Raw genomic sequence first — 13,413 nt, forward strand, 5'->3', positions numbered from 1 at the left:
CACCTCCTACAGTGCTTATTAATAATACAGTACTTTAAAGCAGATCTGGAAAGAATTAGCAGGCTGTGAGACTGAACTTCAAATGATCAACAACCTTAGGACAATGCATGAATCATCTTACACAGTTTCACAGAACAAAAAGCAGTAAAAAATTTAATTCAGTTTTACAACATAATTATACAATCATGACAAGCTCCATTATCAGTCTTCACATGATTAATCCAGCATTTAATATAAAAAGCACATTCACACAAACACATACTGTATGCACACACTCTAACTACAGTCTCACGTAATAGCATGGACAAAACAAAAGCATAATTAAGTTTAAAACAATCTGTACACGCTTTCTTCCTCCGGTCGAAATTCATAATCTCGGAGGGAAAAACCGATATCAACTGATTCACAGCGAGAAACAAAAACATTTACAGTACAGTTGACAGGCTATTTAGACTTCCTTCGTTTGGCCTGGGTGGGGCTCGCTCCAGTTTCTGTTTAAAAAAAAAAAGGAGTACACAAGTATATTAGGGGAAATATAGTAATGCCATGTGTGTAGCTACGATTTAATAATAGATATTCTGTCTTTAAGTTACCTTTTACAGCAGCACTGGTTCCGGGCCTGGCTGATCTCTTCCTAATGGCGCTGTCAGCTACTGGCTCCTCCTCCACCTCCTTCTCTGCCCGGGAGCTGCGTCTGCTCGGTCCCTTGGGCTTCTCCACAGCAGCTCTGAGAGGACCAGAAAGAAAAACAACAAACGACAAGGAAGGACAACACAAGGATGCGTTACTGAAGATGCAAGGGTGTGCGTTAACTCTTCTCTACTCAGAGAAAGATATAATACCACTCAGGACTGCTGTTTTTCCTCGTCTACCACAGATAACGTGCGTCTTCATCCCAACAGCATCCGCTGCGTCGACATGATCACTGCTTGTGTCTTTGCAGCACAAACATGTTAAAATACATACCTTGGGACTAAGTTGATGGGCGTCTTTCTTTTCTTTGCCCATCTGTGATAGAAGTGGAAAAACAGCGGTAAACTATAAACTGTGCTGAACAAAAAATGGCTTTACTTCCCCACCATATTATGACAATCCCCAGGAAAGGTCAGGTCAGTGAGTGGTACAATTTGCTTTGCGATGGGCTGTTCTTTGTTTAAATATCTGACATGCATAAGTATATTTATATTGTTGCATGCTATTTATACATACCAATTGCTGAGGCCACGTGGCTCATTGTTTTCACCATGTAACCCCTTGGCCAACCAAAAGAACTCCCTGAGTTTCAGTAGAGTTAGAAATGTCTAAGCATTTCTCCTTCGAGAGCATGGGTCTTAAGACTAGGCCAACTTTTCAGAGATCAACAGATAGAATAGATAATAGTAGGGAAAATCTTAATAGACCCCAAGCACATGGAGCATTACACAGCTAATCAACAGTACAGCAGTTCAAGTAATACAAATGTTATGAGGAATCTTACCCCTGCTCAGAACCTGTCGAGACCTCTTCACCTAAAGGGGACAAAAAACAAGAGTTACTTCTATGCCAACCAGTTCCAAAAGACTATAATGAGATCATAGGGCATTGTCCTTTTTAACAACTTCTTAAAGACAAAGATGACCACACTTACTGGTCTTCTCACTGGCAACAGGTTCCTGCGACTGTGGGACTTCTTGTTGAATGGGTGCTGAGGAAAAATAATTGAATAGCTCAACTAACACATTTAAATATGTAAAACATATTTAGTTAGGAATATGTATCACAGATTCCTAAACTAAAACCAAATATAGAGTGGCTTGTGTGTTAAGCCTTGCACAACTATCTCTTCTCTACTACCAGCAGTTAGCAAAGGCCTTGCATATAGCAATGGTCTTCCTTTTTAAACCAGAAAAAAAACAACAACCAATATTCCAATATTCATTGTAAAATGTACAAACCCTGGAAAGCTTGATACTTAAATCTGGATCGAATTAAATTATTTGATGTGCTTATTACAGTCCTGCGACAGCCACAGATACCAGTTTTTTAAATTTGTGTGTGAAAGCATTTGATTTATTGATTCCTGCTGGCATGTAAAAGAGAATTTCAACAAATTTAACAAAAATGCTTCTGAAATTAAACTCCTTAAAAAGGAACATCAGTCATTAGCTTGACTTGACCAAGGATCATGCAAGAGTATGGTCATTATCTTGTTTACTTGATACATGCATACATACAAGGGCTGGGCAAGTTAACATGTTATTATCGCATTAATGCATTAATTAACACCGACAATTATTTTATCTCACGTTAATGCAGTTTTTATTATTATCATCATCATCATCATTAATATTTTGAAAGTCCTTTTCTCACTGGCTCTCAATACACATACAGTCAAACCACGGGTCGCAGAGGGGTGGGAGAAGTAGATAAACAAAAGCAAGACAAGCGAACAAATGCCACAGTGAAGTGGATAATGATGGTTATGATCGTGACTCTGGATGGTAATTTCACATAACAAGCTAGATAAAATAGCTTTGGTTTTATACTATTTGATTTGATTAAATTAATGTTTAAGTTGAGATTTACAAGAAATATTTTTTATTTTATTTATTATTAAAGAGAATACTGCTGGCAAAAAGCACCTTATTTATTTAGTAAGTGTTATTTAAGTGTTTACAAACAGCATGTTATTACACTTTTGTGTATATAGCAATACATTTAAATTAAAAGTGTGCAATACACTACTTTAGAATTCATTATTCAATTTTGCGCATTAACTATGCGATTAATCGAGATTAAGTGTTTTAATCTTTGCCTAGCACTAATACATACATACCCAATGATTCTTTAAACTCACAGCTGTTTGTTTACCTGGGGTGGTCTGAGTGGTTTCAGCAGGTGCAGCAGCTTGCAGCATGGAGGACTCCATAGCTGGGGGGTCAGACTGAGCTGGCAGAACTCCACTGGGGTTAGTAACTGGAGAGGATGTGGTAGGGGAAACCTCCTGAACAGGTCCAGGTCTGGCAACAATTGGAACAATGGACGGTACGGGGCTTTGTACAGGAGCAATCGTAGAGAGCAAGTTAACTGAAGAGACACCAGTGACAATAGGAGCATGAGAAGTTGCAGCCTGGGCTGGGCTCGAGACTGAAGCTGGTGCAGACCCTGGAGCCTGTGTTACAATCTGAGTGGGAACAGCAACTTGGCTGGAAACTGCCATTGGTGATGACACTGCAGGCAGAGTAATGTTGTTTGGAGCAGCAGTAGTATGGGTAGCTAGTGCCTCAATCTGAACAGCAGGACTAGCAGGAGGATGAAAGGCCTGGGGTGGCGCAGTCCCAGTTGGCCCCTGCGCAGGCCTTTCTACAGGACTCTGCTGAGAGTCAGCTGTACCAGTAACAGCTGCAGAGGCCTGTGCAGGTTTACTTTTCACCTGGACAGTGGGAGATGGAGACATGGGGCTCTTTCGGATGGAATTAACAGCCCCTGGACTAGAGCAGGGAGGAGGAGAAGCCAGTGGTGGCTGAAAGGGAGATGATGCTGAAGGGCTTGGATGGGGAGATGGCTGCTGGACTGGGGGACTAGATTTCTGAGCAGAGCCTGCCTCACTTGCATTCTCTGTTTTTACAGCTCCTGGGTTAATTTGCTGAGGAGCTGGGGGGGTAGCAACTGGGGCTGATGAAGACATACTAGTGGCGATCTGGACCTGTCCAACAGCACTTCTGGCAGGCTGAGTGCTGGTCATGTTCGCCCCTGAGGAGTGGGTGGAGCTTGGGGCAGGAGAAAGTTGGATGTTTGTAGTAGACACCTGAATAGGCCCCATCATGGTGACTGACTGTGATACCACTGTGGAATTGGCTGCCACAGGTGCACCTGGGACCTGGAAAATTGGGTTGATAAATACAGGGGTTGTGGCGATGAACTGAGGGGGTCGGGGGACCGGGGCCTGCTGCCGCATGTCCTGAGGTCTAATGTTCTTGTTAGGGACGGCCACCATGGTGGAGACCATAGATGCGGGTGCCTGGGGAGTGGGGGCAGAAGTGATGGGGTTAGAAGTGACATAGACAGTGATCTGGTTGGGGGAAATGGTGCTAGAAGAGGCAGGGATCTGTATGACTGAGTGAACACTTGTCACAGGTTTAGGACTAGGACTTGGGTTTGGCGCCGAAATGGCTGGGTTTAGACCAGAGCTGGATTTAGAACTGGTAGTAATGGTGGAGGCAGGAGTGCTCTGATTTGAAGTGACTGGGTTGGGGCTTACATTCGTGGTGGCATTAGTGTTAGTACTGAGGGTGGGGCAAAGGGTAGGTGTTGGATTTACATTCGAACTGGGAAGGGCGCCAAGACTAGAGATGGGGTTTTGGTTAAGGCCAGGGGTAGTACTGGAGTTTACGTTATTGCTAGAGTGCAAGCTGGGAATTGAAGCAGGCTGCAAATTAGGACTGCTGTTTGGGATTGGGACAGCAGGTTTGGCTTTAGCTTCTGATTCATTTATAGTGGCACTAGTAGCAACAGAAGCTGACACATCTGTACTCTGGGAATTACTGTGGAGTGGTCTCTCTGGATCCAAAGCAGACTTGGGACTGTCTTTTCCCATAACCTCCCTAACAGTATTACTCTGTATGGGCCGAAGAGGCATGTTTGGGATACCCGTGTTATCCAGTAACTGATTAAGGGAAGTTGGAGCTGTCCTGAGAGTAGGTGAGACCTCCGAGTCCTGCATAGGTGCCACTTGTGCTGGCTGCCTATCAACTGTGCCACCCTGCAGTTCCAAGTCAGGTTTAGGCTGCTGAGGCGTGGGGAAACGAGGACTTGCCATTCTGGGAGCTGATAACTCTCTCAAAGGCTGAGGCGGAGGCTGATGCATCTGTCGCTGCTCTGCTGTCATCATTCCCTGACTGTCCCTGACTCCCTCGGCAGGGTTACCTTGCATCCCATGGAAGGGGCTCTGGGTCTGCTGTGCCTCCATGGCCCCACTTACTTGTGAAGGCATAGATACTGGACTTGGGGATACTGAGGTAGGGCTTAGCATCATGGTTTGCCCCTGAGGGCTGACCAACTGTTGCTGCGGGGGAGGGCAGGGGATGGCCATCTTTGTCCCCTTTTGTCTCCCTGGACTTGGGGTGGCTGACTTGCGGCTAGAGGCTGGACTTGACCTCCGACTATTGCTAGGACTTGCCCTCTTACCCTGCCCTCCAGTCTGCTTTTCCTGTTTAGCGCCTGGGCCTCCTGCTCCAGTGCCAGTAGAGAAAGGCTGCTGATTGTTGTTAGTGTTATTTCCACCAGCACTGCCATTGTTGTTGTTGCCTGGTAGAGTTAAGCTAGGAGGCGCCTGCCCTATGGCTTTCAGTGTTGTTGGGTTAAGACCTTGCTGGTCAAACCCCCTGTTTAGGTTAGGCTGTCTGGGAGGCAGAGGAATGTTGATTTTGGGAGGAAACAGCCCAGCAATAGAGGCATTTAGCCTCTCAGGTGAAAGGTTGATTTCAGAGGGCTCAGTACTGGGCGGACGATTAGTTGGGGTAAGGGGATGGTGGTATGGCCTGGGGCTGGCTCTGTTAGGAGTTTTGGGCCTGGAGCTCTGCGAGGTTGTGGGGACATTGGGGAAATGAAGACCAGGCATGGGGCCTCCCTGTTGAGGCTGAGTGGGTAACTGTTGCTGGGGACTGGCTCCAGTGTGCTGGGGCATCGGTGATGGACCAGGGACTTGCTTCATCATGTGAGTGTTAGAGCCCTGATTGGGCATCATCTGTTGGGCCCCATTTCCAGGGTGTACCCCAATTTCTGAACCACCAGACCTGTCTTGCTTTTGGTGGGCCCCTGCAGAGGCCTCTTCAGATCCAGTACTTTGGGGAACTTGCCCCACATCAGGATGGGACATTCTTCGTGTAGCACCTGCAAGCTGGAAAAGGAGTACAAATACAAATGGTGTACAGTTTACTCCCAAGAAAATAAATAAAAGTGCACTCACAAGTACAATTTCAAATCACGAGATGTGAATGTCAAAATCAGTTTACGTGTTGCATCATTTGGCCCTTACCTGTGGGTTCACCATCAGAGGCATCACTCTGGCTTTGTCAGGTGATGGTGCTACCCCTCCATGTCCTTGAAGGCTGATCATTACAGGCATGTTGCCTGGCTGAGAGACAGGAAGCCTCTGCACCTCAGGTGGATTTCCCAGTCCCCTAGGAGGGAGCTGGCCTCCTGGAGGGATGGACATGCGATGCTTTGCCTGCTCCTGCTGCATCTTCAGCATCATCATCATCTGCTGTTGCTGCTAAAATGCAAAATGGGGCAAAATATTATTAACATTTTTATTGTTAACCAGTGTCTTAATACCAAACACTATCAAAAGGTAAATAACACTTATAATACCTGTTGTTGCAGGTGTGGTTGTTGAGTTTGCGGCTGGTGTTGTTGTTGCTGCAGCTGATGAGGGTGCATCTGGGGCTGGCCTTGACCCGGAGTCTGCGGCCCTGTCATTCCCTGCTGCCCTTGAGCATTCTGGAGACCTTGCATCTGCTGCATCTGTTGCATCTGCTGCTGTTGCTGCATCTGTTGTTGTTGTTGTAATTGTTGCTGCTGTTGCTGTATTTGCTGCTGTTGCATTTGTTGTTGCATTTGTTGCTGCTGCTGTATTTGTTGTTGTTGTTGCTGTTGTTGTTGTTGTTGTTATCTGCTGCTGTTGCATGTGCTGCATTTGTTGTTGTTGTTGTTGCTGCTGCTGCTGCTGTTGCTGCTGTTGTTGTTGCTGCTGCTGCTGTTGCTGCTGTTGTTGCTGTTGTTGTTGTTGTTGTTGCTGTTGCATAAACTGCATGGGCACCTGCTGCAAAACTCTCTGGTCTCCAGGTTGGCCAGGAAAGCCTAGGGGATGTATAGAGAGGTATACATATACAAAACAGATACTAGTACAAATTTTGAGAAGTAAAGCATATTGTAAAGTTGCTAGACCTACAGAATCTGCAATAAATGGACATTTTAAAAAATTATTATTTCTACATCATGTGACTTAATTACCCGCAGGCCTGTTGGCAAAATCAGGGAGTTTCGGGCCAGAGTTGTCCAAGCCCAAATTCTGTTCACCGGCCAGATTTGGCAGTTCAGAATCCTCCATGCCAGCAGCCACATCAAGAGCACTAAGAAAAGAGAATAAATAGATGAAGCTGAATTAAATAATTACTAGTACAGTAATACAACTGACTTCAACTGTCCACACTGGCGAAACCAAACTGTAACAAATACAAATTATTACCCAAGTCCCTCAACTTGCTGTTGGCCCTCTCCCTCTTTGGGCTTCTTCTTTCGTGCTGGTTTCTTCTTTTTGGGTTTGGCTTGATTGCCACCCCCTGCTCCCTGTTTTCCTCCTGGCACAAACTGGCTGGCTGATATATCACTCTGCAACAGGTTGACTAGCAGTGGGCTAGTCAGTGTTACATCCTTGCTGATGGGAAAGGCTCCTGCCTGTCCACAGGGTCCCCCCATTGGCATCTGACCTGGGAACTGTGAGTTAAAGTTCATGCCATGACCTGTGAAGTGACCATTTCCCATCTGCATGTGCTGAGGGCCCCCCATCATGCCTTGCTGTTGCTGTGCCTGCATATCTGGGACCATCTGTTGGACCCCCAAGTCACTTGTCCCATTATTAGGATCTCCCATAGGATGTGGGTGTTGCTGAGCTGCCTGTTGTTGTTGTTGCTGCAACATGGCCTGTTGCTGCTGTTTCTGCTGCTGCTGTAACTGCTGCTGCTGCAACTGCTGTTGGATAAGAGGATGACCAGCAGGGAGCCTCATCTGTTGCCCATGCATGCCCATAGCTTGATTAGGATTGCCAGCAATAGGAACCTGCTGGGGCTGTTGCTGGTTCATCTGCTGGTGTTGTTGTTGCTGCTGCTGTTGCTGCTGCAGCTGTTGCAACTGGTGCTGTTGCTGCTGTTGTAACTGCTGTTGTTGGAGTTGAGCCATTTGCTGCTGCTGTTGTGGAGTCATCTGCTGTGGGCCAACCTGGCCCTGGAACTGAGCCATGTTACCTGGAACGTTTGGAGAAGGGCCACGCATCATCTGGCCGGGCATGACCCCAGTTGGAATCTTGCCCCCAAATGCTTGCTTGTTTCCTTGCATCTGGTTGGCAACCATTTGTTCCATCATGGAGTTTTGTTGTTGTTGCTGCTGTTGTTGCTGCTGTTGTTGCTGCTGCTGTTGTAGGAGCATGGCCTGGTGCCCTTGGCCTCCAACCATCTGACCCTGCCCATGCATCGGCCCCTGGCCTTGCTGAGGTATCATCTGCTTGGGTGGGGTCATCCCTCCTCTCTGCCCTTGACTGAGGGGCCTTGAGAGGACAGTTTGACCTCCACCCTGGCCTTGAACCTTCTGGCTGGGGGAGGAGGACACGGGCTGGGCCTGATGCTGGAGGCCCATCATCTGAGTCTGGAGGCCAGGCTGTTGCTGACCCATAATAGGTCCAGTGGTTGTACCGGGGGGCAGACCTGCCATGCTACTTTGTACACCCATAACATTGGGTTGGGCATGGGGTGCACCCTGCATTGAGTTTGGTGTGGAGACTGATGGCTGGGCTCCTGATGTAACAGGGAGGGGAAAAAAAGAAGAAACTACATAAATGGGTTTCACACCAGGTAAGAAGGTAATAAGCTATTATGCCTTCTGCTTACTGCGTGGTAAGCCATGGAGTAGATTACTGCATACAGAAGGTTAAGTAGTGTAACTATGTAACAACTAAATGTAAGGCATCTTTGCCAAAAATGTTTGCAATTGCATAAACAGCAAATCTTTTAAAATGCTGAAGTATTGATCTCTGCCTCAAAAACCCAGTCCCTCTCTCCCATTTCACATTATTTTAATTTTCCAACCAAGCACCATTTTACCTGGGTGAGTCATCGCTTGGTTGCTCTGTAGCTGCTGACTGGTTCCTCCACAAGGGGTTCCTGGAGTGCTGGCATTCACCTGACCTTGGACAAAGTTTGGGTTTGGAAAGCCCATGGGACGCTTCGACATGCCTGTAATTAGTAATCATTACTTTTGTTATTTTAGACACTGGAGTACAACATTTATAAATACCATACTCTTTTACGATGGCAACCCCCCCTAAACATTTTTAATGTGTATTTGAGTCTACCAAGAAACGGTTACAACTTTAACCCACCTGGGTGAACTTGGGCCCCAGGCTGTCCATGCTGGGGCATTCCCATGAATCCTTGTTGCATGTTACCCTGTTGGCCGAGGGCTGCTCTTCCTGGTGATCCAACACCCTGAGGGAAACCCTGTGGAGTTGTAGGTCTCTGAGCCATCATGGGAGGAGTCCCTGGTGAACCCTGCTGAAAAGGAGACGAGGAGGAACCAGGAGACTTGGCAGTGAGGTTGCCCTGTGGTCCAGAAGTTGGTGGAAGGGGTGGAGGGGGTCTGGGCTGCCCTGCAACACCACCAGGGCTGGCCTGTGGGCCTTTAGGTTGGGGAGCTGCAAACTGACCCACTCCAGTCTGCTGTTGTTGCTGTAACTGTCCCTGTCCCATGGCATTGAATACCTGCCCAGCCTGCTGGCTGCCAAATGGGTAAGGGGGCGGAGGGTGGCTAGGAGTTTGAACTGTAGCAAGGGAGGGTGGGCGTTGAACCATTTGGGCTTGGGGTGGCGGCTTTCTCCAGGCAGGGCCTCCTTGGGCGGCTGGTGACTGGAGGACCCCGGGGGGCAACTGGTTCCAGCCAGGAGGTGGCACAGCCATCTGGCCTGATGGGTTGAATGGAGGTCTAGGTCCTAGCTGGGATAGCTGAGCTTGCTGCTGGACCTGTTGCTGTTGGTGATGCTGTTGTTGTTGTAGCTGCTGAAGCGCAGCAGGGTTCAGCGGTCTCCCGGCTTGCAGAGCCTGCATGTGATGGGCAGCCTGAGGAGGCATTGGGCCTGAGCCATGGGGACCAGCCTGTTGGTGCTGAAGTTGCTGTTGCTGCTGAACTGACATACCTGGCATCATTGGATCCATCAAATCTATTTGAGAGGAAGGAAGATGTGGTCCTTCCATTATTGTACTGTCAGAGCGGTTAGATATTCAAAATTACATCATGTATCATTTGACGTACAAGAAATAATGACCTGAACCTGTCTGTGAAGATGGTCTTGGAACACGAGGATGCATCTGTCCACTGCTGCCTGGTACCATAGCCTGACCTGCCATACCCGGCCCAGCGGCAACCATTGACGGATTAGCCATCCTTACTCCTCCTTGTTGAAATATATGCATATTAAATCATTATGTGCAAACAGACAAACAGCTAATATTTATAAATGGCTGAACATATTTAATAGAAAATTACAGATTAAAAATACATAACTAATGAATGGATATAACAACTGATAACCATGCAACACATTCAACTATTTTTGGTCTTTACAGATTTTTAAGTCGTGTCTTTATGGAGGCATGTATGTTAGAAATAATAATAATAATAACAATAATCATCATCATCTTCATCATCAGTAGTAGTAGTAGTAGTAGTAGTAGTAGTATAAGAAAAACGATCAATGGTTGCATATTACCTACTGTGTCATTAAAAAACTACTACTAAATGAACCACTATCCAATATTCAAGCACAGTTTCAGTCTAGTTCGTATATAGAGACCATGCGTAATCAATTCAGTAAATTAATACCTGGACCAGGCTGACCTGGAAAGCCGACATCCATTCTCATCTGGCCAGGTGCTCCAATTGGTCCATTCACTCTGACTTCTTGACCTCTATTTGGTCCCACAGCCACATTGATGGCCCCTTCCCCTGAACATGAATAGAGGAAACATCTATGAAAAACATTTACTACAAGAAGTCTAGTTGATATCCTTTATTTTGAAGTAGTACTGTGCATTTAATCAAATTTTCAATTACGATTTTGGCGTCCAACAATTATGAAAACAAGATTATCGAGATAAAGCTAGCCTATTGTGCCGCATTCCATTTCGCAATGATGTAGGGTTGGGCGATGGCTGACAGACATCACAGCGTTGAGCCAGCATCCTGACTGTAAAATCCCCCCCCCAGCAAAAAAATCTTAAATTTTCACATTATACCACCCTGTGAAAGCAGGTTTTAATGACCACGAACATTCTTATTATTGTTTTTAAGTATGCTTTGCACCTGCCTCAGAAATCAATTGTCCACACACTCACAAACACCTACACCTCAGGTAAACACCCCGGCTTGCCCTGCCTCCGTCTCTCTTATGATTTCAGCCATAATTGACTGCCAGCTTTGTTTTGAAATGCCATAGACAAAAAAACATTGTCTCTTGCATCCTATTTTGAAGTGACAAGGGGTTTGAAGGCTGAGCTGTTACCTTCTATCTGCACAGAGAGAATCCCCAGGTCTCTCAGCTGCTGCTGGTTGTTTTGGGCCAACAGTCTGAGACGCTCAGCAGCGTCTCGAGGAATGTTGAAGGTAACCCGCACACTGTTCCAAGGCTCCACATGCTGTGGCCATAGCCTACCAGAGCCTAAAAAAGGGACATGGAATGGATTCAAGTTGTAGTTACAGTGTATACAAGATTGGAAAAAGAGACTACTGGTCAGGAAGGACAGAAGGACAAGGAAAAGATAAACACAAAACTGTTGCTGAAATATACAATGCCACACAGAAATAGGGGCATGTTTCAAATTTGCAGTGCTTCTGAAACTTGTGCACCCCCTCTGGACAAAGAAACAAAGTGAATGTACCTCAGATATTCTGACACTGATCAATAACAAAATAAGAGATTCTTCAACGTCAGAGTCATCAAAAGTAAACTAACCCATATCTAGCATGTTTGGTATCCCACTGAGGACAGTGTCAAGTTTTTGTGTGAAGTCCTCATCCTCCATATCCCCTTGAAAGGCAACAAAAACTGTAAAATCTCTGTCCTCCCCGCTGTTTTCTTCTGAGCCATCATGCTTGTTGACTTTCTCCTCTTCTGTTACTGTACTTTCATGGCAACTGTCAGCATCCTCCCCTGCATCATCGCCAACACCAGAGTCCATGTCGGAATCATTATCAGGCTGCAGGTAATCTGTCCTCTGGGACAGCGGAGGTGGGGTACGTCGATGTGCCATCCTCCCCTCTAACTAGGAGTGGCGTTTGAACCGTTTCATGCTGAAATTGCAGAGAGAGACACAGATCCAATCTTGAAAACCATTAGTGTCATCGTCAAGAGACAAGTACACTGGATACAACCAGTATTGGGGTAATGAAAACTTACTTATAGAGCAGATAAGATGCTGGATAAATAGGTAGCTACGCTGTAAGCTTCAGGGACAACGTCAAACAAAAACAATGTTTTTCTTTTTCTAAACTCACGTCAGTTAAAAGGATGACGTTATCACAGTAATGTTAAAGCTAACGTTAACAACACTACTCCACGTTAGTGACATAAAAAAAATCTAAATTTATTCTAGGTGGTCGGGATAATTTAATAGCAGTGTGATATGTAATAATGGTAAATAACGTGACATTGATAAATTCACTAACGTTACAATAACCGGTGGCCAGCTTGGTTAACATCGGCCCAGCAGTAGCTCGGGCCTTAGCGCAAACGTAAGCTAATGTAACGACATCAAAGTCGGCAGGGAGAAGACACACAGCCCGTATTCAATGTTTTTGTGCATTTTCATGCCGATACGAACATCACTCAGAGTTCAAATGAATATGTTTCTAGCAGACACTCCAATAGGAAAGAGGATACAATTATGTCAAAGCAGTTCCTGCTGGCTCCTCCGAAAGCTCCAGTTAGCAAACGTTAGCTGCGTTAGCTGGGTAGCACTGCAGTTAATTCATCATGAATGCACTGAAACACAACTTACTAGCTTCCCAATTCATTGGCGTAAACTTGCTACAGATCACCAGCAGTACATTAGGAATGACAAAAGCAAAATCCTTACCACATATATTCATCTGAAAATAGGTTCAAGGCGACATCTGCTAGCCAGATTAGCTAACAAAACATGAATCACAAGCAAGTCAGAAACGATGTCAAACTGGCACGACGAAAAATACTGCTTCCGGTAGTGCTTTCCAAAAGAAAATCCCGATTGAAAATGGAGCCGCAACGTCCGTTATGAGGAATACAAAATACTGAAGAAAAGATTAAAAATTAGCATTAAGTAGCTCAAAAACAAATCCAGTTACGTTTTTTTCAAAACTTAATCTTTGCAAAAATCTAAGCATTTTTTACATTCCTATTTAAAATAGTGGTTCCATGTTCCTCATTTTTGTAGCCTGACACCTTGTTTTCAGTTTTCTATGGTCCTTTGAGCCATGGATTCAATAAAATACACTTTGGTTAAATTGTTGCAATGCCTCTATATAAATATATGCAGCAGAATCTTGATTGGTGTGCACATTCATCACTGGCATTTATACATAGCAAAAATAATACAATAATACAGGTTATGTGTAATTTGTAAAATGCAC

At 45.5% G+C, this 13,413-nt stretch overlaps 1 protein-coding gene across 1 annotated transcript; it reads right to left on the minus strand.

The window, feature by feature from the left end:
• Positions 1-125: 125 nt before the first annotated feature.
• Positions 126-13,016, minus strand: ncoa6 (nuclear receptor coactivator 6). The gene is made up of 18 exons (XM_046055560.1): positions 12,882-13,016; positions 11,759-12,096; positions 11,309-11,464; positions 10,630-10,752; positions 10,079-10,201; positions 9,134-9,967; positions 8,856-8,987; positions 7,229-8,549; positions 6,994-7,112; positions 6,659-6,840; positions 6,352-6,618; positions 6,017-6,253; positions 2,851-5,878; positions 1,628-1,684; positions 1,478-1,508; positions 967-1,008; positions 594-727; positions 126-491 (listed from the first exon to the last, which is right to left on the minus strand). The coding sequence occupies exons 2-18, from the start codon at positions 12,054-12,056 to the stop codon at positions 445-447; spliced, it is 7,131 nt and encodes a 2,376-aa protein (XP_045911516.1). The 5' UTR covers positions 12,057-12,096; positions 12,882-13,016; the 3' UTR covers positions 126-444.
• Positions 13,017-13,413: the final 397 nt, after the last annotated feature.

This window comes from Micropterus dolomieu, linkage group LG08, assembly GCF_021292245.1.
Source record: "Micropterus dolomieu isolate WLL.071019.BEF.003 ecotype Adirondacks linkage group LG08, ASM2129224v1, whole genome shotgun sequence".
NCBI classification, from domain to species: domain Eukaryota; kingdom Metazoa; phylum Chordata; class Actinopteri; order Centrarchiformes; family Centrarchidae; genus Micropterus; species Micropterus dolomieu.